Source organism: Ambystoma mexicanum, chromosome 2p (genome assembly GCF_040938575.1).
Source record: "Ambystoma mexicanum isolate Mex_15411 chromosome 2p, UKY_AmexF1_1, whole genome shotgun sequence".
Classification (NCBI taxonomy): domain Eukaryota; kingdom Metazoa; phylum Chordata; class Amphibia; order Caudata; family Ambystomatidae; genus Ambystoma; species Ambystoma mexicanum.
Window position 1 is genome coordinate 1341890995 of NC_090923.1, and position 25987 is coordinate 1341916981.

Below are 25987 nucleotides of genomic sequence, written 5' to 3' on the forward strand. Positions count from 1 at the left end.
TCAGTGCCCTGCTCTGCATGGGTTCCCTCTCATACAAGTCCTTTACTCCCCTCCTTCCACTCTTAAAAACAGCCCTCTCATGCACACCCCAACTCTTTTCTTCCCAGCTTTCACTCATCCCTGCCCTTCTTTTTCTCACCTCTGCTATGTTCACTTCTCCTACCTTACACACAAAATATGGAGCTGCTAGCTTTTCTCTCACCCTAGCCCCCCCAGTATTCCTCTTAGTCAGGCCCTGACCTGATGACCTTCCTTTGACTCCATTCCCATCATACACTCTTCGATATTATTGCGGCCAATTCTTGCCCTTCTTACTCCCATCTCGGCCTGGTTTTGCACTACTTCCTCTTGCCCTGCACCGTTTCTTATGTTGATCTTTAGTGATTAAGTTAATCAAACTCCTAGTGTTCTCATTTCTCTTGTGTAATAATTTGTTTCCCCTTTTTAAGGCAATCGTGGCTCGCGCCAACAGCCTGAAGAATTCTGGAGTGCCTGATGATATCTTCCAGCTGGATGACCTTTCAGTGCTGGTATGTGAAATTTACACTCATGAGCTGTGTGAACAAAAGATTTAACTCTGTAAAAGGTGGAGCAATGGAGATTGTGATGCAAAGTAAAACCCACATTCTCCCCCTCCCTCTTTAGCATATGTCAGTGCATTTTGTGTAGGTCTGAGATCCATCTACTTATTTTTTCAGACACCTTTGTCTATACCCAATTTTTTTTCCCAGGAAGTCCATTTCCAATTAATTGTGCTTCACAAAGCAACCTCAGTACATAGTTATCTCTTTTACAGTTTTCCTTCGAGGCAGCATATTTTCTCTGTGGTCCTTTTTATTCCTCCACTTCTTTCTCCATCCACAGTTTGAATTATTTCATTAACACTTTTCCCATTCATCCTCTCTCCCCCTTTTCACTTTTCCTTACTGTTTCTCTTGAACTGTTTTTTTCAATCCGCATTTCTTTCGTGCTTTTTTTTCTTATTCTCCCTTTCCTTTCTTTATTCTTATTTCTTAGTTTTTTCCCTATCATTTCACCGCTTTCCTTCCTTAAAACATTCTACTTTTTTTCAGGCCATTTTATATATTTGCTTTAGCTAATTTCTGTCACTTGGTAACTGCAAAGTGGCAAGCTGGCTTTCCATTATTGTTTTGCTGATGTATGGGGAGTGTGACGATCCTCCAGATAGTCACTTCTCCCCCAGGGGTGTGTCCCTTTCCTTGAGGCTAGGGAGGTGAGGCCGCTAAACAATAGCCCTCTAGGGGTGTTAACATGCAGGAGGATCTCATGGAGAGGGACTCCTCTTCTGGGGACAAGGACGTTATTGGGGGAAGACAGCCCCTTTTAACCCCAACCCCACAGGATGATGTTAATGCCTGAATCTTCTACACATAAGTTCATTTCCGAAACCATGTGTTACTGTTAAATATCAAACCATCCTGATGTAATAGGTTCAGGGATGAAGAAGAGCATGAGAATGCTACAAGCGAGTGGGAGGAAGGCTCAATCAGCTTTTGTCAATTGTACTGATGTTCCGCTGGAGCCATCTCTGCTATTTAAACTGAACAGCAAAAAAGTACTGAGTTTTGTCATCTTCTGACCCATCAGGCAATGGCCTGTGCAATTCTTGTATGCTGTGAGCTGTTGTATGTCCAGAAGGAGAAACCTGGCAAATGAGGAGGCTGCATCGAAGCCAGTAAGGTCGAGCTTGGGTTTTGGGAGATGCAGTGAGGCACGTCTCCAAAATCCAAGAGACGAACATCGGGATGCCCGAGAAGCATCTTATGAGTCGGTTGGGAACCGGTGCAGTAAACCTGGAGAGACGTAAAGGTGCTGGAGCGACCTGTAGTGGGTGGACCATCTGGTCCGACAACGGTGTCGAGACCACCTACCGTAGCCTACAGCAGAGCTGCGCAGATGAATGTGCGGCACGTACAAGAGACTGTGGTGGTGATGTGACCTGTCGTGGGCCGACCGAGCGGTCCGACCACTGCAAACAGTCGGTCAGTAACAATTGGCCGCAGAGAAAAGCAGGCAGCAGAAGTAGCATGAAGGAAGAAGTTGAAGGCAGGGGGAGAACACCTGCAACCCATGGTGAAACCAGAGTTCCCCAGAAGAAAATAATGGGAACGCATACAGGTCCGGGAGGGGGCTGGGAAGATTGGAGAGTGTAAATTGTGTAGAAGCAGAGAAAGTAGTAAACCGCTTTGTATCGCAATTCCCTGGGCAGTTGCACAAGAGTGTGGTTGTGGAGAGTCGAGAGGAACTCAGAAGGGTACAAAGAGGAGTGCGTTATACTATCATTGGAAGAACTAAAGGTTTTGTTGAAGGTTTTGTTGAAGGAACCATTGGGAGAACGAGCTAGGAGAAGATAGTCATTGTCCTAGCCCCACAAGCATCACGTAGAACTGTTAGCTTGTTATGAAAAGTTTGGAACTTTTACTGTGAGAAGACTTGACGTCCTTTGCATCCAGGAGAACGTATTCATTCTCCTGCGATCCCGATCAGAACCTATTATTATTTGTCACAATCGGGATAGCGTAGGAGCTTTTGACTGGGAATGGTGCCTTTTTGATTTGGCATTTCACTAACTTCCTGACGAGCACCCTTGTGTCTTTTAGTTTAGAAAACCCAATAGAGTGCAGGACAGATTTGTTTATCTTTTCTTTGATAAAATGTCTATAGCAGCCACAATGGCACCACTTGTTCAGTCTTTTCATTCCTTGTCGTCACAGGAGCCACAAGAGTTTAACCTTTGCTGATTTGTCAATCTTTGACTCTGCATGCATGCATTACAAACGTCTTCTCCCCAATTGAACTTAGTAGTTGAACTTAGTAGTTGAGCTTTCTACAAAAGGTAACCTAAGTGTGCTACATGTAAGCTCACCACTCACATATTGCACTATTTGGGTCTTGTCCTTTACAATGTGCCTATACAAACGCAGCCCTTCTAAAGGCATGACACAAGGTTGATTGTGATATTATTTTTTGTTCTTTATTTTGTTTTGTTGCAGAAACACAGGAAACCACAAACTGTATTTATTCCATCAATATAGAGCAGGTATTCTGTGTAACCATAAAAGGTTTTGGTCAGTGGGGTGAAGGGTTTTTTGATAGTTCTTAATTGAAGCATCTCATACTTGATAAAGCAATCAATACCCCTCCCCTTAACAATAACAGGAATGTACTGGATTTAATGTTTGCATGGAAAATAGTCTTAAAATATCCTTTATCTTGGTCGTTACACCGCCATGTCTGGAGCAAGGCTAATAACAGACCTGTGGAAAAGTGATGAAAGCTACCAGAGAATAGATGGCAGCCTGGAAAGGCAGAGGTTGGAGAAGCGATGGGAGCTAAAGCGATTAACTAGGGCATGACACTGTTGGAGGTAAGCTGAACGTTGCCAGTGAATGAGGGTAGAAGAATTGAGAAAATCAACGCACCCAGTGCGAGAGACCACCAAGGACCCTTGCAAGCTGCTGAAGATTTCGGGAGAATGCTGTGAAGGTATAGTGTCAGACACACAGGTATGCAGCTGTGAAAGAAACTGGTGCAACTGACTGCTTTTTGGTGCCCTCCAATCCACCCGGATCTGCTTGATCAGGTTCCTATGTCTTCCTGGTGCCCATCTTGTCCTTGCTTCTGTCCCTTGCCGGTGGCTCACCCTTTTGGGAAGGCCAATTCTACTTCTTTTGGGTTGTTTGGTGTGATGAATCCTCCCAGAATCGCAGCCTAAAGTCTCCTCCAATGTGGTCCGGGGAAGGCAGCCGCTACCTGATCCTGACCCTGGGCGTGGTATTGGCCTTCTCCCATGTGATCCACCCGGCTATCAAGGAAATGTGAGGACTCTGTCAGGAGTAACGCAGTATTTATCCTCTTCTGAAGATAAAGGTTTCCTAATGCCTGAATATCTGATGGCTTGCTATCATAGTAAGACTTCCTCTCCCAGATTTCTCCAAGGCATGACGAGTAAAAAACCCTATGGTAAACAAGGAATTGAAATATGTAAAAGACAGGGACTTATTAATAATTCTGATTGTCCTAATTCTACAGTATATTTGAATTGTGAAAGCCAGAAACAAACTATAATTCCTTTGGGAACTTCCCCTAAATATTGAAGGCACGCCCCTGATCGATCACACCAGAATAAATGCAACCTACTAGGGGAAAAAGGCCCAAGAAACTCTTGCAAGGATAACACATTTTTATTCCCATACAGAATAGCTATCAGCAAAGAACTCTACTGCTACAGACAATTCTGAGCTCTCGAACCACAGACGGCACAATATAACTTCGAACAGCGTCACTCGTGATGCAATAGTAAGCAATATACTTCACCATCCCTATTGGATGGGCACTACACATATAGGGTCTGTTCCATATGGGATGCCAGACCATTGGTCCATCTTCATCTCGTAGTCTTCGTCGACGTGGGTGCCGCTGGGCTCATCTCCAGGGAACCGAGGTCAAACTGCCAATGAATTCTACAGTACGCAACATTGTTATTTCTATTGTTAAACTGTGCACCTGGGAGGCTCGGGGACTGGCATAAGAAAAGTCTTAAATCATGCTAACTCGCACATTCTCCATTCATTCCTTATCACATTGTCTGCACCCAAGGTTTCGCCCCTTGTTTTGAACTATAATTTATTCCTCCCTTTACCTCGCATTACAAATCATGTTATGAACTTACAATGGTGCAATTTGCTGACCACGTACATCCTGACACGTTCTTTGTCTGTTTCACTCCTACAGACCACATAGGGCCCTCCACTCATAAAGGCACTCCTGTCCTGATGAAGGCCTACACCATTAGAGCTCACCTAGCTCCACGCAAAATGGCCGAAACACTGTCGTGTTGACATGTATTATATGTTGTTGTTCAACTCTTGATTGTGCCCACACTCTATGGGCCCCCTACCTGTATATGATTCAACTGAATTCTCTAAGCTTCCTTCCCAAGGAACCTATAGAGAATGAACAAACTGTACAAGTAGATGTCTCAAATATTGACTACTTGATGATTCGTACTTAGGTACTACACCTTGTATGTCCTCAAATGTGAATCTCTTATGTTTTTGAAAAATACCAGTGTATTATTACACCACTGCACTTCAAAATAAAACCCTTTTGTGCAGAAGAACAGTTTCATGAGAATTCTGTGACCACCTACACAAGGGGTTACCCACTCAGGGTGTAGCAGTGGTTACTCTTCAGCAGAGATCGACCTGACCTTGCTCATTCGTTTGTTGATTTTACAATGGTGCAGCCATACGCTTTAGATCTTTTGATGGCCATTTAGTTTATGGGTGGTGGGCTGGGCTCATCCACTATTGTGAAATTCAGGGGGGGTCTTGAATTTAAGACAGTTCTTAAGGCTGTAACTCGTGGTTGGCTCGGTAGGGTTCAGAAGCCTGCTTTAGTCAGGCCATGATATGCACGCTCATTGAGGCGCCTAGGTCTGTCTCGTGGCCTTGCAGGGCAGGTCCCTTATAAATAAACACATTGGCAACATCCTGTACAACAAAGGAGGGTTTCTTGGGGGTTGGAAGCACAGCCCATCGCCCTGCGGTTTTGGGCTTGATCAGGCTTCTCTGTGAAGTCTAACGCGCTGAATATTTTGTGGCTTTTCAGGCCTTCTGTTCCAACTATGGCTAACAAAATGGCGCTTGTTCATAATAAAATAGTGCTTGTTTGCATGCATGTACTACGTTTAATAAGGCCTAGACTATTGGGTGCATGGCTGGAGGCCGTAGGCCATGCACTCAGGAGCCTAGGATTTGAGGACACCCACGGCAGTAATGCATGTTTGACTCTGCATCAGTTACAGTGTGGTGACATGTAAGAAATGGATGTGGAGCACATGTCAGAAGTCATAGGCCTGTGTTGCAAACAGAATGTGGGTAGGTTGGCAGTGGCACCATACTTTGTGAATGGAAGTGGGTACGCCCATAGTATGTGATTGAAAGTGCACAGGGGTGCAGGAGATAGTGTTTTGTTTGTACATTATGGTAACTGTTGCAATTTGTTGCTGCATAGCTCCATGGTGGTGCGCTGCTAGGGTAGGAGTGCTGGTGGCAGTGGTGTGTATGTGGATTGCTGTAGTTGCTGACATGGTCACATGCAGCCCTACAGATAAGGTGCGTATTGTGCCTTTTTACGCATTTAATTATAGCCATTACGGAGCATTTCATTTTCTTCTGCGTACCGTTTATGCTCTATTTATTGTCATTAAAAAGCATACTTTCCTCCACTAGATGGCAATAATCTCCATATCTGAGTGTATTACACAACTTCTTTTATTAAATCACTGAAAGTACAGTGGGGTTAACTAGATTTTTGGGACTTCTAGTTTACCATCCAGGCTTAACATGTTGATGTAAGGATTTACATGTTGCCATGTGTTATTATGCAATTTGTGTTTTTGGAAGTACATTCTTTAAGACATCATTACTGTAGGCCTTGAAATCCAAACTATTTGTACTGAGTAACGCTTGGAAGGTATGTGGTCAAATGTGCAGAGTGGATTAAAATCCCTGCTTCACTTTTCAGCCAAGGTTTGTGATCCTGGTCCCCTGTCCCTATACTCCACCCTGCCTCCCAACGCATCTGTCCGGCCATCCTACTCCCTCCTTTTAGGATGCAACCAGAGGACCACTAGTTCCTTTTTTTCCACTTCCACCACTGATGTGATTAGCGGTCATGGGCTGAATTTTCTGTGATGCGTGTTATGTCCGAGCTGCAGATTCTTGACTATCTAGGAGGAAATCTATTGTGCAATCAAGACTGCTCTCCTAGGAAGGAAGTAGAAGATGGGGTAAGGTACAGACAAGTCTTTAATATTCGGGGAGTTCATGTGAAGTTCTATTAAACAAGCAGCAAGGAGTAAGCCAAGAGACATAAACTTTGTCATTTGCATTATTAAATGGTCGCTACTATTAATGCTACAGGTCGAACAGTGGAATAGGGGCCAGTCAGGCTTTTTGAGTAGTAACTAGTTGGAAATAAATCACTTGTAGTAGCAATTTCTATTTTTGCTAAAAAGGCACAGTGGCAAAAGTATTTGTCCAGGGTCACACACTTTAGTGTTGAAGCAGGGCTTTGGGACCAGTCTTCAATTTATGCACTTGCCTGCATTTCTTCCTAACTGTAATTGCCAGAATTATGTTTTTTGGCTTTGTACACAAACAATAAACCAGTAAAATTATAAATATGCTTACCATAATGCAAATCAGCTTGCATGCACTTTTTGGTTATTTGAAGTGATAATGCTAACTAGTGTCTGGCGATCCACTTTAATTTCCTGTAGCAGACAGCGGGAAAGGTAGATTAGCAGTTTGTGACTTTTGCTAAGATTATGTGTGAAAGTTCCTGTAAGTAAATCATATGCCAACAATTGCTTACTCACACTCCCTCAGTAGGCAATACATCAGTCTCAATCTATAGTAATTCTTAACAGAGTTTCTAGGCTATAGAATTTTGAAAACGAAGCTGTGTAAGTACCAGATACTTGTGGAAAGTATTCTGCCATAAAATAACTTACAAGTGTAATAAAATGGTTAAAGCCAATCCAGACAACTTTGATCTAGTGTAATAAAATGGTTAAAGCCAATCCAGACAACTTTGATCTACAACTCTTTTGGGCTACGGGTCTGATTTTACGTATGCATTGGGTGTATGTTAGATAAGTTTTACTCTCTTGCAGAGGAGAAAACTCATTTTTACCCTCTTGCAATTGCATTTACTCTCTAATTTGAAAAATCATGCGTAAAATACTCCCTCAAAATCTTATCTGCAGCACTGGTCACATGCATGGCGGCATTACATTGCTGTGGGTGTGTTCAAGACATATGCTGTGTGCAGATTTGTTGAAGTAGGCCCAATGTTGTGGAAATGTTGTGGAAATGTTGTGGTTAGTGACACAATACTTTGTGAATGGCTGTGAGTAGGGGTGGAGGAGGCTATGGTATGTTTGTGGATTTTGCTAATTGCAACCTGTTTTAGTGAATGGGTGTTTTATGGTGGGGGGGAGTTGAGGCGAAGTGCTGCTATCTACGTATGTTACGTTTGTGCATAATGTTAGGTGCCCACATGGTCACTTGCTTGGATGTATAGCGTTGTGGTGGGTGTGGAAAGGGCTGCACTGTTATGTGCATGGCCAAAGGTGTGCTGTGTGCGTCTTAGGATATTTGTGGATGCTGCAATTGTGCATTCTTTAGCAGAAGATTCTGGTGGAGGGGCTTTGCAATCAAACGGAACGTGTACTGAGAGTGTGTAGCAGTAAATATGGAGTGGTGTATAGAAATGACAGTATACAATGCAGAGATTTTGTATGTGATTGCTGCATGCGTTTTTGAAAATTTGACAGCACCCAATGGGGGAGTGCTGCAAGAATGACTGTGCAAAGGGAAGAAGTATTGTGTGTGCTTTACTGGGCCGTGACCCTCAAAGTAGATGCGAAAGCGCACGTGCCATATCCTGCCATTAGGAGCATGGTGGAAAGGGAAATTGAATTGTGGGAAATAGGCAATTGGGAGTGGTTCTCAGGAAGTGGCAGTACCATTTAGTCCCAATACTGTGTAGTGAAGGTGGTCGAGATGGAGAGACGCACAGTGCTTATCGTCGGTGATAACTTTTTGCACGATCTGCACAGGTGTGTGCAAAGAGGCATTGCTGGTAATTGGGAGTGGACGCTTTCTGGGCCTGTCGGGGTGACTGCAGTTTCAGCAGGATGGTTCGCCTTTGCAGATATGTGGCTTCCGTCACGAATGTTGACTTTGTCTGGGTGCACTATGGAAGTCTGCATTTGGGTTACATGTCGTGTGGACGATTAATCCATCACCAGAAGAGGTTGCTGACTGCAGTGATGCAGATTTTTCCTACTGCCAAGGGCCTTTTCTCATGCATAACGCCAAGAGGAGTATGGGTCTATGACGGTGTAATTTGTCCCCAGCCAGAGCTCGGAAGGTGTGCTATAAGCAGTGGTCCCGTAGAAATGGCATTTGAGTGCCATTGTCAATGCTGTTTAATTTTACACTGCAAGAAGCATTGACCAGAATGTGGTAAAAATGTGAGGCGAGGCAAACTGAAATGCATATAAAGAGAAAAAACAAAAAAAGTTGCTTGCACGTAAGAAAAAGAGAGAAAAAAAAACTTTATACATCTACAACGGAAGACTGAATCCCCTCCCCAGTTTGATATTGTTTACCCCGCTAACCCACCCCGCCTCACTATCACCAAAAAGGTAGTGGATTACGCTGTACTTTCAGGATTACACGTGCCACAGCCTGGGTGGCTATGTGGATGTATGCGGATGGAGAAATCGTGCATACGTTCATTGAACTTTGTAGTGGACGTGCTTTGGAATGGCACGACATTTGTACCGTTACACATTTACAGTACGTTTCAAGTGTTGTAAAGGAGTGACAGTGTAGGATGATGGCGGCTTTGATGAGATTGGTGGATGCGTGTGTGCCTATTTACGCATAACCCAATGAGGTAGACCTGCAGAGAAGATAGTGCAAAGAGAAGGAGGACTGCTCCAGTTTTACAGGGGTGCGGCTCTTGCGCCACTTTGGGAGGCGCAGGTGCCAAAATATGCCCTTTATACTACCTTGCCCAATTGACATGGCAATGTGGGGATTAACCAGTCAGGTAGTGTGGGTGTGGTTGTGGTTAATAGGAAGGGGAGGTGAAACTGTTGTACATTATACTTTGCATATTGAGGGTGGCTGACATGGCGAAACACGTTCTATTGACTGTAGGTGATCCCTTTGTCATAGATCTGCACAACTATGCCCTGCAAAGACACTTTGACAGCAATTTTGGTTTGGACGGAGTGGACGCATTGTGGAACGCTGTGTATGAGTGCAATTTCGCCGATATACATGCACCTTACAAACACCTCGCCACTTTTGCATCAGTAGATGTTATCATCATCCACTACGGCGGCATGCATATGGGTTACCTGGCTTGCTTAGATTTGTTCCGTAGACTGAGGGAATTGCTGGATGTCGCGAGGATGCTTTTTCCCACCGCCAAGGTGCTTTTTTCATCCATGGTACCACGAACAGTATGGGCTACTGCTCATGGATGTTTTCCTAGCCAGACGCAGGAAGGTGTCTCGTCAACAGAAGCATATATACTTTTTTGTCCGCTCGTGGAATCTTCTTCTGCAACAATGACCTCATTAGTTGTGGAAATGCTGAATTTTTCCAAGAACATGGCATTTTATTGTCGCTCATTGGCAATGCAGTTTTGTTTGCCCGTCTACAGGAAGCGGTGAAGAGTTTACTATACTAATGTGAGCAGAAGTAAACACAAAAGCTAAAAAAAACAAAAAAAGGTGTTTCTGTCGAAGCATCTAAAAATTATAATTTTTTTTTTTTAAAAAAGGCTCATTTAAGAGCCACCCCTTACCACAAACTCCCCCTACCCTGGTTGCAAGTTATTCCCGCACGCAGCACGAAAGCCAAATCCGGGGATTATGCGGGTGGCAGCCACAGAAATGGAACTGTGGGGATTGTCCAATCAGATTGTTAGGGTGTGCAGCAATAGGAAGAGGGACTCCTGCTTCACTCGGGCCCGGCCCTCGACATACTTGGGGACCCGCACGTGCCACATTCGGCGCTTCTCACCATGCTGGCCTATTGAAATGTGACTGTAGCGATTGTCCTATAAGGTGGTGCTCAGGGTGTACATCACACGAAAGAGCACCAATAGGGAGAAGGAGGAGTCCTGCTTCATTGGGGAAAGGCACATGCCACATTTTGCACTTCTCATCATGGTGGCCAGTGGAAATGGGAATATGGCCTTTGGCCAATCAGGTGCTCAGGGTGTACGTCACAGGAAAGGGCGGCAATTATTTGTTCCATTAATCGGTGTAGTGTGGCTGGCAAACATGGCAGGACGCACAGTTTTCCTCGTGGGTGATGCCTTTGTGGAAGATCTGGTTGTGTATGCCATCCAAGAAGGCTTTTTATTTGCAATTTCGGTTTGGAGGGAGTGGAGGCTTTGTGGCGCTTTGTAGAAGCATGCTGTTTCGGCGGAGCGCTTGTAGAATGTCAATGCAAGGCCACTTCAGGACCTGTACATGTTGTGGTCGTGCACTTTGGAACCTTCTTTTTGGGTTCCATGCCTTGTTCCCGTGTGTACTGTCAATTGAAGAAGATGATGAAAGCAGTGCAGCACACTTCCCACTGCCAAGGTGCTTCTCTCATGTACACCCCTGAGAATACTGTGGAACTATTCCAATTATTCCTGTCGACAGCCAGAGGTCTGAAGGGGTCTCATCAACAGAAGCGCGTGTGACTTCTTGAGTGCCGCTGGGATGTTCTCCTGTGAGAATATTTGTTCTCGCTATATACTCCTTTGCAAAGGAAATGGCATGTCTTTGTCGACCAGTGGCAATGACATTTTCTTTCAAAATCTACAGGCTGCAGTGAAGACCCTATTGTTAAAATGTGAGCTGACGTTGAAAAAACAAACTTACTTATAAAAACCGCAAACAAAGGTGTTTGTATGGAAGCACCTTTATAAAAAAGCGAACAAAGGCTCTTAAGAGCCTCGACAACTCACAACGTCCCCTACTCTGGTTGAAAGTTATTCCCCCACTCCTGCTCACACCCAGCACAAAAAGTCTGTAAATATTGTGATACTTGCAGGGTGGCACGTGTTAGATACATCCCTTATGCAGATGACTCCCATAGAAATGGGCCTATTGAGCCTACGGGATTGGTCAATATGTTTTATGGGTGTGGTGTGTACGCACAGAGTGTGTTGCAGAGTGTATTTGTCGACAGACATGAAGAGGGTGCGGTTATGGCTGTGTTTCACGAGCCACAGCATGCAGGTTTTAGGGGACTTCGAAAAACAGTAACTGAAAGTGAATGGAAAACACTCTACAGTGGCTGCTCATTTTGGAATATGTCATGTGGATGTGTAGTTCTATGGAGTACCTACAATGAAGTGACTGATTTTGGTTTGTCTGTGTGACACTTTGGTGGCACGCAATCATGCTGATGATATTGTTGTTGATTGTGGAGGGAAAATTGCACAGCATGTTACACGAGTTTCAGGGCCCTTTGCGATAAAGGTGGCACTTGCCCAGCTCATGCCTTTGTTTCCGATCTCTTGCATAACTTTCTATAGTATCATGCAGACATCAATGTGGCTGTGTCATTTTGTATTTGGTTTGCAAATGGAGAAAGCGCGGTACATTGCAAAGAAGTGTATTTGTACGACATATGAAAATGGCATACTTCACACATGGGATTATGACGTTTCACAGCACGAACACTTTTCCCCAGCTATAACGTTCATTTTACTATGCATGCCATCCCGATTTCTGCACACCCCATCCAAATTGCCTTGGTGCCCTTCTTGAAAGTAGTGAAACATTTTTGTAGTAGGTGTTGCACGCTGACAGTGTTCAAAACGCTCTGCAACATCTAAAGAAACCTTTCTACAGCAACCCCCCCTTTCCAACCGATTGAACTACAGTGTTTTGCACAGTGCCACATCTCCCTCTCTCCCTGCATCCGTTCATCGGCAATTCCTTTGTTCATCTCGTAAAGGTGCTTTCTTTATTTCCCTTTTTTCCTTTCCCAGTTCATTTCCATTTCTTATGGTCTTCTGACACACCCACAGAAGGAACAGCAGGAAAGGCCCGATACAGAAGCGGCAGCACCTGCTTGGGTACCATAGGGGACGTGCCCAGAGATGGAATTATTGGGTGGCCCTCACCTACATAGGCGCCAGTCATTGTCATGCTCCTGGAAGGACCCTTTCCACGCACTTCCAAGTACCTTCCCTCTGTAGAGCAGCGCTCTGCAGTACATGCACAATACAGTGCCCTTTGCCGGGTAAGGGTCTGTAGCGCGCCATATGGTCTGCAAGGATGTCTTGGAGCTCTGCTGCCCTACAGGAGTGCCCCTTTTGTTGCCCGCAGCAGATGTGGCAAATGCTGTACATGCATTTACCGTACGTAATTGTTGGAAGGGCGGTACACTGCCCACTGATCCCTTGTGCTTTCATTTTAGTTGTCATCACATGCAGTAGAAATACTTCATGCTACGCCATTACTCTTAGGGGTAGAATTCACAGAGTTGCATACATTCTGGAATACAAGAATGTTTACAACGTCAAACACAGCTTCATTACATGGAGGAGGAAGGCATTTATTCTGTGAGAGTCATGCAAGTACAGTGCTTTTCTAAGAACCACCAACATTGTTTGCGCTCTGCATATTGCACTGTTTGCTTACTTGCCTTTACATGCATTTGTATGTGCGTGATCAAGCTGCACCAACTTTGCCATTTTTCAGACGGACTACAAACTGTCCCACCTGCAGTTACATGTTTTCTTCAACTGTACGACCCGCAGGCGACCTCTTGACACTTTCTGTCACATTGCTCAGTGCAGACACTATGTGTCTGTTTCACGGGTCATGGAAAGGCAAGCAGCACATCAATCAAATGAATGCGACATTTACCACGCCCACGTTACACTGCAGGTTGTTGTTCCTTGTTTACCAGTGGGCGTCATAGTCAGGCGTGCTTTAAACACACATTGGTACGTTTGCAGAGCCACTCACGTAGTGGGCAGGAGTACTTGAAATGCGGTAGCCTACTATATGAATCCATAGGGCTGGCGGCAGGGGCGGTGTTACCAGCACACAGTGGATGAACTATGCATGAGTATAGGTGTGGAACGGATACACGTGCGCTTCCACAACTACTTAAAAGTGCATTAGAAGATCTGGACACTAATGGAGTCCTACGGATACTTGCAGTATGCTTGCACATATGCCGATGAGGTGCAGTCTCCCTCGGAATTGTCCATATTGCTCATCTGTAGTCATCTCGGCCAGTACTGTGTGGCACAGATTCACCATGCAATGTTAATACAAAAAAAGAAACTACTGAAACGCTCACCAACATTTACCATGTACATCTGTAATTGCTAAGATGCACCAACACTATTCAGAAAAGGAAGGGGTAGCGCAAATGGATACATACACCACACAATTTGGCCTTTCCACACGTTTATCAAGAGGGCAGTCAAGGAATCAGTAACAAACTGTTGTTAATGGGACATTATGGTTCCGTTGCAGTACCAACCAGCTATCTTCTTTACAGAAAACACTATGCTAAAGCAACGTTTTGGTTGCAGTGCCCTACTAAAAACCTATGAAATCCACTAACAAAAACATTGTTAAAGGGACTTTATGGTTAGTTGCACTAGCAAAAACCTACGAAATTCAATGGAAAAAGTTGTTACAGGGACGATATGGTTACAGGTAAAACCGGAAAACCCACGAAATTCGCCAGTTATTGTAAGCTAAGCAACCATAACTCGCAACCATAACTCGCGCCATCAGTGTGCACTGCAAGGACTAACACCCATGACCTCAAATATGCCATCACAAATCTCATTGATGACATCACTGATGACATCACATGTGTGGCTGCCCCTTTTTTGTTCACTGACATAAGTAGGCCAGGTGCTTTTCTTCACTACCAGTCAGGAAGTAACAAATCAAAAGGGTCTATCTTTGTGTACAGCACCCTTCTCGTATGTTCTTGCACTACTTTCCTCAGTGTTCACTCACATCATATGATACATAAACATATAGGGGAAGAAGAAAGCGTAAAACACAGCAATCATTTCTGTGCATGAAGGTAATCAGTTATGTTATTAACACTTTCTGGTAATACTGCTCCTTGTTTGCCTACTGTAATTTCCCTGTATATGCTCATATTTGTATTCATTGTGCTGTCTGTTTTCTGTGCAGTAGTGCAATTATGTAGTTAAGGCAATGGTACCTACCTCTTACAAGTTTCACAGTACCCGAAACTCTAAAACTAAAGCATTCATAATGTCACTATTTAACATGGGAAGATTTTCAAGATAACACTTCTATGGGGCATCGTGCAGACAATGGCTACGTGTCCACATGAGTTGGTTTGTGTACTGCAAGGAAGTCTGTAATACAATGGTGTGTATAGCAATTCATTGCTGAATGAACTACTTACCTTATGATAGTTCTTCAATGATCTTTGAAAGTTTTCTGCCACCATTACAATAACAATCCCTTCTGGAGGCTTTCCATGAAAACTTTAATTATTGGCATGTACCTCTTTGATTTTTGCCCATTAATTAGGGTGCCTTTTGTGATGTCTTGCTTGATAGTGTGATTTGTATACACTCTAACATGGCTGCCACGGTTATCACACATGGAATAAATTTCCGGTGGAGATAGGCGAAATAGTAAATGCACTATGCTTGCAAGCCTCGTTCTCCCTATGTGATCAAGCGCTCGGGGAAGCGCGAAACGCATTGGTTTCAGGATTTTCCCATGGCGTCCTGCACTGTTTGTTATTTATATGCTAATATTCTTTTACTGAATGGAATAAACTCGCTTCTAATTTTGAATACCAGCTTCTGATTTTTGCTTTGGTCAAGCTTAGGAGATGCCGATTGCCTCACAGAGAATGCGGTTTTCATTCCTCTGTTTTTGTGTGTGTGTGTGATATATATATATATATCACCTGCTAAGTCTACCCATACTGCTTCATAATTCTCAGGATAGGCACGAGGAATAATCACTGTGTGGTACAATCTGTCTACTTCGTCTCCATAGGGAATGGGGACCATATGGGGGATAAGGTGGCTTGGTTGTGGGTCGGTCTGTAACTCTATTTCTTTAGTATTGTGAGGTACTTGTTGTGCACCAATTGATACCACCATCATTACGCTACTAGGCACAGCTTTGGCACAACAGCAAAGTACCATTTGGCAGGTACAGAAGATGACCAAGATGAATACAATGACCGGCACAAGCATATTCATGATGACACCCAACCAGGAAGGGGACCAGTCAAATGCTAGGTCCAACCAGTCTCCTCCCTCTCTTCGTCGTTCTTTTTTCATGCAAACTCCTAGACCATGCACGGTAGCAATGATGTGCGACAGGGACCCATTTCCGCATCTTCCGGAGTCATGAATGTGCAGCAAGAATCACCAATCCTGCGGCAAACGCCTCCTTCCATTGCTGTTAGCATATCGATGGTCGTGTCCTGGCTACTTGGATGACAGATCCCCGGGGACTAGTAAGTGAGACGCCTTCAGGTTTCTCACAGTGGGAGCGGGATCCGTGTGGGATACCTCTGCAGTGTTCTGTGTCCTCTAGGTGGGGCGGTAGAATCTGCTGGGAGACGCATTTAATTTCATGTGTTACATCTGCTAGGTAATCTTAATTTCACACCTAAAATCGCTGCTGCCCTATGTGCATTTGATGCCCCCCTCACTGGGGAGATGGGAGTGCTGATATGCATGCCAGTAACTATTTCATGGGGCGAAAGGTGATGGTCTTTGCTTGGTTGCGTGCTCAAGCTGAACCGAGCCAAAGGTAAGCAATGAACCCAGTGTTAAGCTCACCTGGCTCCCACAGAGGTGTCGATCTGGACTGGACAGCTGCGGTCTCCACCAACGTGACGCGTAGGGCTGAGATGACGGACTGGACTGGCCCACCTAGCTTGGTTTGCTTGGTCCTTAGGAATATTCTTCGGTAAATGGAGAAAGGGAATTAACCACATGTGGAGTTGAGCGTAAATCCCCCCACCCCCGCTGTTCTCCACACAGATCACCTTTGATGTCCCCTCTTATAGTCTCACCTGATGGTTTGAAAAGATGAGCTCTCCATCCTGCATTCAGCGCAGGGGCGCATTGATAACCAGTTGCTTCACTGGCTCGAAGGAATTGGTGAGTTCCAGAACAATATTGACTCCGAAAAGTATGTAGTTTGTAAGAGTTCACATGTCTGACTTTCACTCTTGTCTGATTCCTTGCAGTTTGCAGCTTGACCCCAGCGAGAGTTCCTCGTGATAGCTGACGAGGTTCAGGTAAGGATTTGGCTTATCCTACACAGTTCAATAAAATAAGGCCAGAATGTAACTTGTTGCTTGCTCCCTTATTCAGGTGTGGAGAGAAAATATGAAGTTCAGGGAATAATGCCTCTGGCGGTAAAAATAGGTAAGTCTATTGCGGTGAGAAGAGTTCCCCTTGTTTGTACCTTTGTCTCACCTTGTTGTCCTTTTGTTCCCCTTAGTGGCCGGGGTACGGCAAGGATGCAATGGAGACTGCACTGACCCGTGAAGAGGAATAGTACCCCTGGCGGTAATCGGGTAAGTCTATGGGGGTAGTTACTATTGCCTCTGTTTATTCCCTTGGCTCACCTTTGCTGTTCTTGTGTTCCCCTTAGGTGCCAGAGTGCGGCGGGAACAAGCAGAAGGATGCAGTGGATCGGGAGGATGCTGCGAAGGCCGGTAAGTTCAGCGCGGCGCTACAGCAGGCGAGACGGCACGCGTGAAATGCTTCTTTCTTCCAGCTCGAAGGCGCGGTGGATCCGGAATTCAGGTAAGGATCAAAGGTTTTGCTCTTATTCTAACCTTTTCTCCTTCTGTTCCTTCCTTTTTTTTTAGGAGCTGCAGACTCGAGGCGGGCGTGGCAGAAGACTGGATGCAGGCTTGCAGACACGGTGAGCGTTACGCTGCTGGATGCAGAATAACGCGAAACGTGTGCTGCTCTTCGGGCGTGGTTTAAATAGCCTCCAAAGTAGTCCCAGGTAAGTATTCCTCCCCAGCCCCACCCGAGTAAAAAATAGTCCCTAGGTAAAATAGTCCCTTCCAAGCCTCATTTGGCTTGGAGTTCTGCAGCATGGTCTGCATCAGGTAAGCTTGCAGCATGGTCTGCATCAGGTAAGTTCCACTCTATGAGCCTGGCACCATAGGCTCCAGGACCGCACCCACACAGGGGTTTTTGAGCTTGCTCAAAATAACGTGATGCCTGCTTCCTGGGTTGCTGGACCTGGTCTGGTTCCCTGGGGGTAGGCATCATGACACCCAGTCCTTTTAAAGTGTGATGCAGAGTTTGGAGAGTTTGCTCTTAAGGGAGTACATTGATCCTCTCCACAACGCAGTTGGCCTGTGGGTGGTGTAAGGAACTTATGGTGTCAACAGTAAACACAGACACCAGTGATCACAGGTCAAGGGTTTTTGTTTAATAAACTGTAAATGCAGCATGGCAAAACACCTAATCTAAACCTAAATCCAAGATGGGAGCAAGTTTCGACCATCAAATGAAAAATAAGGCACTCCTTGTGGCATCTTGTCAAAGTAAAAAGTCCTATACTAAAAAACTATTGCCAAATCTTTACAATTAATTACAGAGAGTGTGGGATAGGGTTTTTTAATAAAGGAAAAAGTGTTTACAAATAATAAGCCAGAATGTGATTGCCAGGGGTCTCTCTTCCCCACATTTTGAACACGGGACAAGGTAGATGTCCTGAGCAGAGCACACACTCGATCTTTCCCTGCACGAGCTGATGGTTCCGTTCCAACTATCAGGTTCTTCGATGGTTAAGTCTTTTGAAAAAAAAGTCTTTTGCCTCCGAGGGCCTGATATTTTCCACAAACAAACATAAAGTTCTGTTCAACTTATGGCTTTTGGGGGGGGGGGGGGCGGCTTCAACCCTGGGTTCCCCGCTTCCGGGCTCAGACCTCTGACGAGTCGTATTCACCAAATAAATTAAACCATGCTTTCTCCATGAACTTTGGATGATGACTTTCCACCCCTTGATCTCCCTCTTTCGGATTCGGATCCCTTTTCAAACGCTAGCTTCCCTCCTTCGGGTTCACACTGACTTTTCTTGCATTCACGAATCTTAATGTCTTTTCAAACAATTCACTTGGGACAGCCCTCTGTCGGGTACATTCCTGTCAACACGCTGTTTATGTACTAATTTTCACCATGCAGGATTCACTTCCCCTTAGCTTTCACTATCATCGGTCGGTCAAAGACTTAGTAGAGAGGATTTTACAAGACCCCTGTATGACACTTTGACCTCTCTTAACCTCTTCCCAAGGCCTTCTGGTTACGGAGTCTCTACCATCGGGTTATTGGCCAGAGGTTCCTGCGTGAGCACCCACGTGGTGCTGGACGCCTCTGTTGTGGGTTTTCTCCCTCTTTCCTCAATAGTTTCTTTAAACCTTTTAAAGTTCAAATTAGCTGTTTACTACTTTTCGTTCAACACAGTTCTGTTTCTTATCGACTCTCCCCTCAACTCACCGGCTGTGATGAATCACTTGGCTTTCCTTGTCTTTGGATTCCAGGTTGGTACCACTGAGACACGCGTCTCTCCCTGGCTTGGTAATCGGTTGAGGAGGGTCTCGTGTACCATTGACATGTGCTGCAACACACGCTGGCCTTTGTTTACGGTCTTATTTTTCCGTCTGCAGAGGTTTCACAGGCCTTGATCAGAAAGGGCAAGGTTGCTTCTGTCCTTGTCAACCTCTCGGTATTCGCTGTCTTTCGCCTCCTCTTCAACTGCAGTGCTATAGTTAGCTCTCAAATCGTGCAGTCTGTCTTGCTCCTCCTGTGCTCTCGTGCTCCACCTTTTATCCCTGTGGGGAAGGGAAAGGGCAGTCCAGTGTCTGTGATTCTGGTCAATTGCCTGACCTTGCCTGACCCTTGTCTTGGGACATGTCAGGTAAATGGCTCTGGTGTTAGTCCATTGTCTTTCGTGTTGTGCGAAAGTGTTCGTGTTGGAACAAGGGGGGGTATAGTGTTTTGGAATATCATACGTGCTAGGATGGGGAAAAGGTTTTGAAAGAAGGGGGATACTGCGTCTCACCCGTTAGTGTCCCACTCTGCAAGGACCCCTCCCTCCAGGTGATCCTGCCTCACTGGTCCACTCCCAGGAACTGGATCCAGTAGTGATGGCTGTGTCCTGGCTACCTGGATGACAGATCCCCGTGGCCTAGCTGGGGAGACACCTCCAGGTTTCTCACAATGGTCAATTGAATACATACAGTGTTTATTGCCAAGTTGTGCTGTGATCTCTTTGAAGAGCTTGTTGAAAAAGTGGGTGCCATTATCGGACCTCAAAACATCACTCATACCCCCCATCTGGGAAAAACCTCACGGATCAGAAATTTGGCAGCACATTTGGCATCCGGGTGCGCACAAGGACCAGCATCAAACCAACGGTAGAAGGGGCACACCACAACAATGAGATATCGTACCCTGTTACATCTCTCGTCCATGTCTGCATAATCGATGTGGCGCTCGCGGAATGCTCCAGTGGGGCGGGGCAGAGTGCCTATAGTGCAATTCTGGTGCTGAACACTTGGCATGTGGTGCACTGTATCACCATTGTTGCAAGGTTTTCTTGGAGGTTTAGTATAAACCAGTCCTCTTGGATATCTGCTGCACTGTGTTGTCTAGAGCTGTGGGAGTGTAATTGTTCGAATGCTCTCTGCAATAACTCAATGGGCGTTATTGCTTTGCCTGTGCATTGTTGTCTCTACAAGAGGTCATGAGGCGATTGTTTGCATCCCTTTTTGAGACCAATGTCTTTCTCCTCTTGTGGTACTCTACATTGAAGCTCTATTATCTGTGCTATGGGCAGTGCAGTGTACAGGTACTTTTCCGTTTGTGTTGAAGGGGTGGTGACGTCATACTCGGCAGGTGTGGGCACTGAGAGCCGCGTCCACAGGTGCGTTTCCCAAAGAAATGTTGTTGTATGGGCAGTGCATTTAACGACCGCCACCACAAATGGTTCTGCTAATGCGGAAATCGGCGCGTCTAATAGCGCTGCATGTTGCACGGGGGAACAGTCTGCCCCCTGGAAACGCCTCCTTTTTCAGCGTGAGAGACCAGCATGCACCGTTGTGGTGACGTATGCGGAGTCTGAGTAGATGGTCACATGGCAATATTTTGATGCTCTAAGCACTTCTATGAGCTCTGCTGCCTGTGCAGAGGAGTGCATAGGTAGCCTTCTCTTCACCAAGGTCTCCTATTCACCCGCTTCTACTGCTACACCATTATGTGTTTGGCTTGTGTCCTGGTCAATTGTCGCTGACCCGTCAACAAAGAGCACTTCACCTATATCTAGTGGGTGATCTAGTGCCTTTGGGGAAGTCACCTTCCTCTCCCTCGTAAATTACACAATCATGGTCAGATAAATCCCCATCAGTGCATGTTTCTGTGACAAATGTAGCGGGGTTACGTTTTGCAATGGGCGATATGGATGTTTGGGCTGGATAGAATGACCTCATAAGCTGAGGCCCGTTGTGTGGTTAATGTTGATTTGGACATTTGGAGGATGGCAAATACTGCATGTTCCACGTGAAATGTGACGGAACATCCCATTACAATTGTTGAGCTATTTTCTATTGCGAATGCGGCCACATGAAGTATCCCTGCATCACTGTGTCTAGTGTGCCGCTGCAGTAGACCAATGCTTGTGGCCCATGGTGCTTTTTTGCATTAGCAGACATGAGTGGTCCATTGGAGTGCAAAAACAAGTAGAATTCCTGTTTTATAATCTGGGGTGGCTAATACTAGGGCCGTCAAAATTACCTCCTTTCAGGTCAACATTTTTCACCATTTCTGCGATATATTGGCGTATCATTGTTTTTCTGTGCCTCCTTGAGGCCTTGTATGAGGGGCTTTGTGTATGCAGCGTAATCTAAGATCCATGCCCAACAATAGTTGCACAGCCCTAAGACTTTTTGCATGTCTTTTATTGTGATGGGACGAGGTTTTGCGCGTACTGATGCAGCCCTGTCTGGAATGATTTGCTTGCCGTTAGCTGAAATCAACTATCCAAGATCTAGCACTTTTCGTTGACAATATTTTCATTTTGCTTTGTCAACCTTGTATCCCTTCCATGCTAATAGTTGGAGAAGTGTGATGAAGTCTCTGTAGCAGTGTTGTTAATTGTCGCTACAGACAAGGAGATCAGTGTTCTGAATGATCGTGCTGGGTACTTCGATGTTACGTAGGTCAGCATGTAGCCGGGTTGGAAACAACTGGAAATTCTTTTTGCACCACGTAGTTTAAAGGGCAGGAATCCTGGATCATTCTCTAATTGCCCTCGGTTCATTTTTTTTGACTGGGTAGATAGCAGTGTTACATGGGGACGTGGATGGCAGTATGATGCCCTGAGCTAGTAGGGCCTTTATTACGTCTCTAATCCCCTCCTCTGCTTCCCTAGACAATGGGTACTATTTAACTCTAGGGAAGCACTGCTCCTGCTTTTATTGTAATGTGTAATGGGGTTACTTCCCTGAGGAGCCCTACATCATGTGGGTTAGTGGGACACAGGAGGGTGGGTCGGTACATACTAAGTCTTGTTCAGTAAAAGGGGGCGGGCAATCACCGCCATTAGTGGGCAATGCACTCTCCTGTACTGCACCACTATCTCACAAGGGATACAAATCTCCAATTATTTCGCCATCCATGTCATTGTTTTCAAACAAATCGGCATCTTATAAACACAGTGAGGGTTTATCAGGTTATAATTACAATCTGATTCTTCTTTGAGGGGCATAGTGGGGTCAATACAAAGTACCGTTCGCCATTCACAACCATGTGTGTCAGTACACAATACGACCACTCTTGGCCGAGACCGCCAACCTCTGCAGGTCCAAGGATAATATTGTGCCTGCTGCTAGCTCAGGGGATACTACAGGCCAAAAAATGAAGTCATTTGGTACACTCAAACGCTGCTTTGCAATTTGGGGCACTGCTTCAACAAGCATTTTTATGCCATATATGAACATATCTGGGTCAATTAGCACTCCGCAAACCTCTACATCTCTGGTCATTGCATGTATTATTAACATCGCCCTTATCGTGCATATTCCTGGTGTGGATCAGATGATGCCCTCGTCTGTAAATGAGATTGTCATGTTCAACTTGCTGGGCAAATCTCGGCCCAACAAGTTGATGGACCTCTCAGAATACAACCAGGTGCTCGCACCACTCGCCCTTCAATTTTTACATCCACATCCTTTGTATATGGAACCGTGGAACCGCCCCAGAGAATCCCTGTGCGTCGATACTTTTACCAGATCATGGAAACCGCCCTTCATTGATGCATGATTTTGCAGCTCCTGAGTCAACCGTAACAATGATTTATTTATCTCCTATCTCTACCCCCACCAACGGTTCCTCTTCTGGGTTGAGGGTTGTCGATAGAATTGGACACGCAAGAACTCTCTGTGGGCTGTCCTAGTCAGGGTAGGTGTTGGTGTCTGGAAATGAGAAGGGGTTTCCCCCCACCACTGTCGCCCCTGTACTATTTGGTGTTCCACTGAAGGCATTAGGGGCATTTCCATGTTCACCCGGGTACTACTGCTGCTGCTGCTTGTTGTTGCGTGGGTGGGCCCTGCGCTTGTGGATACTGCATGGGAGAATGGAGGTGGACCCTTGGGGGTGGGCCATAATTATATCCTCCTCCTTGCCGGCTCCTGCACTCCCTCAAATGTCCCCACTTCTGGGGGAGGGGGCGCTGCTGCGCAACAAGATGGCCGCTTGAGTGAGGAGCTCCTCTCCGGCATGAATCCTGATTGAATTATCCCCTGTTTCCAGTTCGCATCAAACCTCGTAAGCTACCCGCGCTGTTCCCGGAGAACATCCTGACCTTGCAGGCGAAATCCCGACTGAAATCGGACTTCCCAAGCCTGGGAACCCTGGTGAACCTTGAGGACACGGGCCCGTGCCGCATCGCAGCTCCACAAGAATCTACGAGGGTGCCGCGGCTCCCTCTTAAGCCAGGCCTCACAGTGGGCGGAGCGGGACTGGCGGACTGAAGCCACGATACTTCGCGCCACACGTTCTCTGGGCATACTCTGCCCTGTCCTGCATAGGGCGCACTGCAACGTCCCTCCCACTATGGAAGGTGCTCACAGCGGGGCCTCCCGGACCCTCGTTACTGCGACCCGAGGTGAGAGCTATGTGGGACTGGGCTGGCACGGCGGCTGGGCGCGGAGCACGTGTGGGGCTCTCTGACCCGAATCAAACATATCCTGGGGCTGCCCCCTGACCCTGTGCTCCCCTTCATCTGGCTCGGTGCTTCTACCATCAAATTACACTGTGAAAATTCACGCCTGTCAGCTCTTGCGGTCGTTGCCCCACTTACGTCACGGAACACGCCATCTTGGAACGAGCCCCGTTTCGGGCGCACCGGGATCCCTGCGGGCCTTGCGCCCTCCTGAGCCCTCCTCCACTACATTTTAACACGCGGCCCTCTCATCCCACCAGGCCCAGGCCGTTTCTCCACCTCCACAATGCCTGGAAAAAACGCGGGCAAGTCCAGGAAGACGGGACCGATGGAATCCTTTACTAGCTCACAATCATCTCCTGAACGCCCGGTCCCTCAATCTCCGGCCTCACCCCTAAATGCAGAAGATACGAAATTTGATCACCTGCTGACAACAGTTCAAAATGGATTCCTGGCCATTAATGTCAAACTTGATGACATTGTTTCCACGATAGGCTCCCTAAAAACTCGCCTCGACAAGGAAAGTGCCAGAATCACAGAGGCTGAAAACAGAATTGGCACGAATGACGACTCTACTCGGCAAAACGCCCAGGACATCGCACTCCTTAGAGGGGAAATGAATAAACTCTGCGATGAATGCGATGATTTGGAATCCCGATCCAGACGAAACAACATCCGCATAGTCGGCCTCGCGGAGACCTTCTGCAAAGGCCCGATGGAGGCCCGAATCGAAGACCTTTTGAAATCTCTCCTCAGGGAGGAGGCACTCTCACCCCAGTTCCTCGTTGAGCGGGCACATCGAACCCTCGCTCCACCACCCAGACCAGGGGCTTCTCCCCGCACGGTGATTGCCAAACTGTTGAACTATAGGGACAGGGACGCCAACCTCAGACTGGCAAGAGAGAAAGGATCCCTTAGGTTTGGTAACGACAACATGTATACCCGGACTTCTCCGCAGGGGTCCAGACTCAGACGGTCCTACGAAACTGTCAAGAGCCAGCTACGTTTGAGACAGGTCCCCTACGCCCTTCTCTTTCCAGCAAACTTCGTATACAAAATGCTGTAAGAGCACACTTTTTCGAATCTCCTGCCACAGCTTTGGCCTACATGGAAGCCTCAATACCCCTCCCGCCCGGGAGACAGGAGCTTGACCAGAACGACTTGCAACAACCTGTATAACCTGTTTTCCTACTCATCGATCCCAGCCGCAGTCAGGACTGGTCTATGCTAGCCACTGTGAATGCTGGAAACAGGATACAGCAGGGAGAATTCCCCTGCCCTCCATCCTTTAACAATGCCGGATGAGACGCGCCCGACCTCGAAGCGGAGTTGCTGCACTCGTCCCCTTTTTTGGGAACATCCACAAGTTAGTTAAAAGGGTTCATCATCAAGTTGGGCATGATGGTGTGGAAGGGGGTGGGTACGGGCAATAGGGGACTGTTTCACTGTTTGAACACTACGTTCCTGCTGCAGGCAGCCTCTGTTGGGCACCAGGCACAATGTTCAGTTGGCTTAACCATTGGTAAAATTGCACTCATGGTTTCACTTGCTGTCCTCCACTACGAGAAAATCCACTTCCCCACGCTCTTATATGACACACGGAAATGGCTCCGAAAACTAAGGCACTCGGGGGGGGGGGGACGGGGGGGGGACGGGGGGCTTAAACTAAAACTGCTCACCTGGAATATCCGGGGGTTAAACAGGGCGAAAGCCAGCAAAGTAGGCGCTTACATTAACAGACACCACCCACATATCGCTATGCTCCAAGAGACTCGTGCATTAAAATCCATCAACAAAAGTATCCTCCGACAGTGGGGAAAAAATAGGTATTACACGGAATACTACTCCCAAAGCAGAGCCGTCATCATGCTAATACACCCCTCGTTAGGGTTCGCCACAGAGAAAAGTATAATTGATCCACAGGGCAGATATGTTGTGGTCTGGGGCACCGTGGCTGGCAGAAAATTTATATTGGTCAATACATATGGTCCAAACCTGGATGAGCCAGAATTCTACACACACCTCCTTGCAGAGATTGGCCCTACAATGGAAGCCTGGGTATTGTGGGGAGGAGAACTTAACACTATCCTCGACACTACATTAGATAGGTCCTCAAATAAGCCTAGAGCCCTTACT

General features: G+C 46.3%; 1 protein-coding gene across 1 annotated transcript in view; it reads left to right on the top strand.

Annotated features, from left to right (window-relative positions):
* FLII (FLII actin remodeling protein) overlaps positions 1 to 25987 on the top strand; it is an 898330-nt gene that overhangs the window by 85725 nt on the left and 786618 nt on the right. Inside the window, exon 4 of the mRNA XM_069645694.1 lies at positions 450 to 530. Within this exon, the coding sequence (XP_069501795.1) occupies positions 450 to 530 (81 nt within the window). The remainder of the gene's footprint in view (positions 1 to 449; positions 531 to 25987) is intronic.